At 38.7% G+C, this 1,161-nt stretch overlaps 1 protein-coding gene across 1 annotated transcript; it reads left to right on the plus strand.

The window, feature by feature from the left end:
- The first annotated feature begins 77 nt into the window (after window positions 1-77).
- LOC109222838 (probable inactive ATP-dependent zinc metalloprotease FTSHI 1, chloroplastic) lies at window positions 78-853 on the plus strand. The gene is made up of 3 exons (XM_019387144.1): window positions 78-161; window positions 241-293; window positions 625-853. Exons 1-3 carry the CDS (start codon window positions 84-86, stop codon window positions 836-838), a joined length of 345 nt encoding a protein of 114 aa, XP_019242689.1. The 5' UTR covers window positions 78-83; the 3' UTR covers window positions 839-853.
- Window positions 854-1,161: the final 308 nt, after the last annotated feature.

Raw genomic sequence — 1,161 nt, forward strand, 5'->3', positions numbered from 1 at the left:
AGCGTTTCGTTTCCTACGACCACCCGGTTGGTCGACCGAAGACAAAGTGACGTGGTAGAGTCGTGGTGTTCCCATTTTATCAAATGGCTGGTTCTGAATTTGTGGAAGTTCTAGTTGGTGTTGGTTCTGCTCGTATTAGAGATTTGTTCAAGAGAGCCAAGGTGAGCATAATACATAGTCAATGAACCATGTGATTTTCCCGTTTTTATGTTTTGAAGAAAGCCCTGATTCTTGCCACAGGTGAATAGACCATCAGTTATCTTCATCGACGAAATCGATGCACTCGCAACAAGGTATAGGTTGTTTGTCTAAATGAATAATGGTGCATGTGTGTAACTTCTACTGATTTTGCTTATTATAAACCATGGTTTGCTCATCCCATGGATATTCTGGAGTTGAGCATCTGGGTGTTTCTCCTATCGTAGCCCCTTTTTAGCTAGTGGCAGAACTATTAAAATTGGATTTTTGAACCTGAATATATTAATTTCATTTTGTGGACGATGCTAATCAGTTCTGTGGCTGTCTAGATATTATTTTTTCGAAGAAATAGTCATTGTTGTACTTAAAAGACCTGTAGACATGTGCAGTGGTTATAGTTTCTGAAAATATTATTCTAATAAACAGGCGTCAAGGAATATTTAGTGAATCAACTGACCACCTCTATAATGCGGCAACTCAAGAAAGGGAAACTACTCTGAACCAGTTATTGATTGAGCTTGATGGATTTGATACTGGTAAAGGCGTTATATTCTTGGGAGCCACAAATCGAAGGGATTTATTAGATCCTGCCCTTCTTCGTCCTGGTAGATTTGATCGCAAGGTTTGTATCTCCTATTGAATTAGATTCTTTATTGTCTCAGCTCCTCATGGTTTGAATCGCTCTATTTGTGGTTCTCTGTGTATGCACTTATGTTGGTTGTGAGGAGGCAGACAACTTTTTCCATATTTATAGAAGGCTTCTATTCATAATTTCTCGACTTCTTATATAGATGTTTCCATATGCTGGATAAAAAGGAGTATGATAAAAACTAATCAAACCAAAAAAAAAAAACTTGAAGTGCTATGATTCCTTATCAAACTGGAACACGGTATGTGATGCCTAGCAGTACCTTACAAAGTCCTTCGGAGGGTCCCCCCGACTCGTTTGGGTCGTTTTGTAAT

The sequence above is a fragment of the Nicotiana attenuata genome, unplaced genomic scaffold, assembly GCF_001879085.1.
Source record: "Nicotiana attenuata strain UT unplaced genomic scaffold, NIATTr2, whole genome shotgun sequence".
In the NCBI taxonomy this organism is placed as follows: domain Eukaryota; kingdom Viridiplantae; phylum Streptophyta; class Magnoliopsida; order Solanales; family Solanaceae; genus Nicotiana; species Nicotiana attenuata.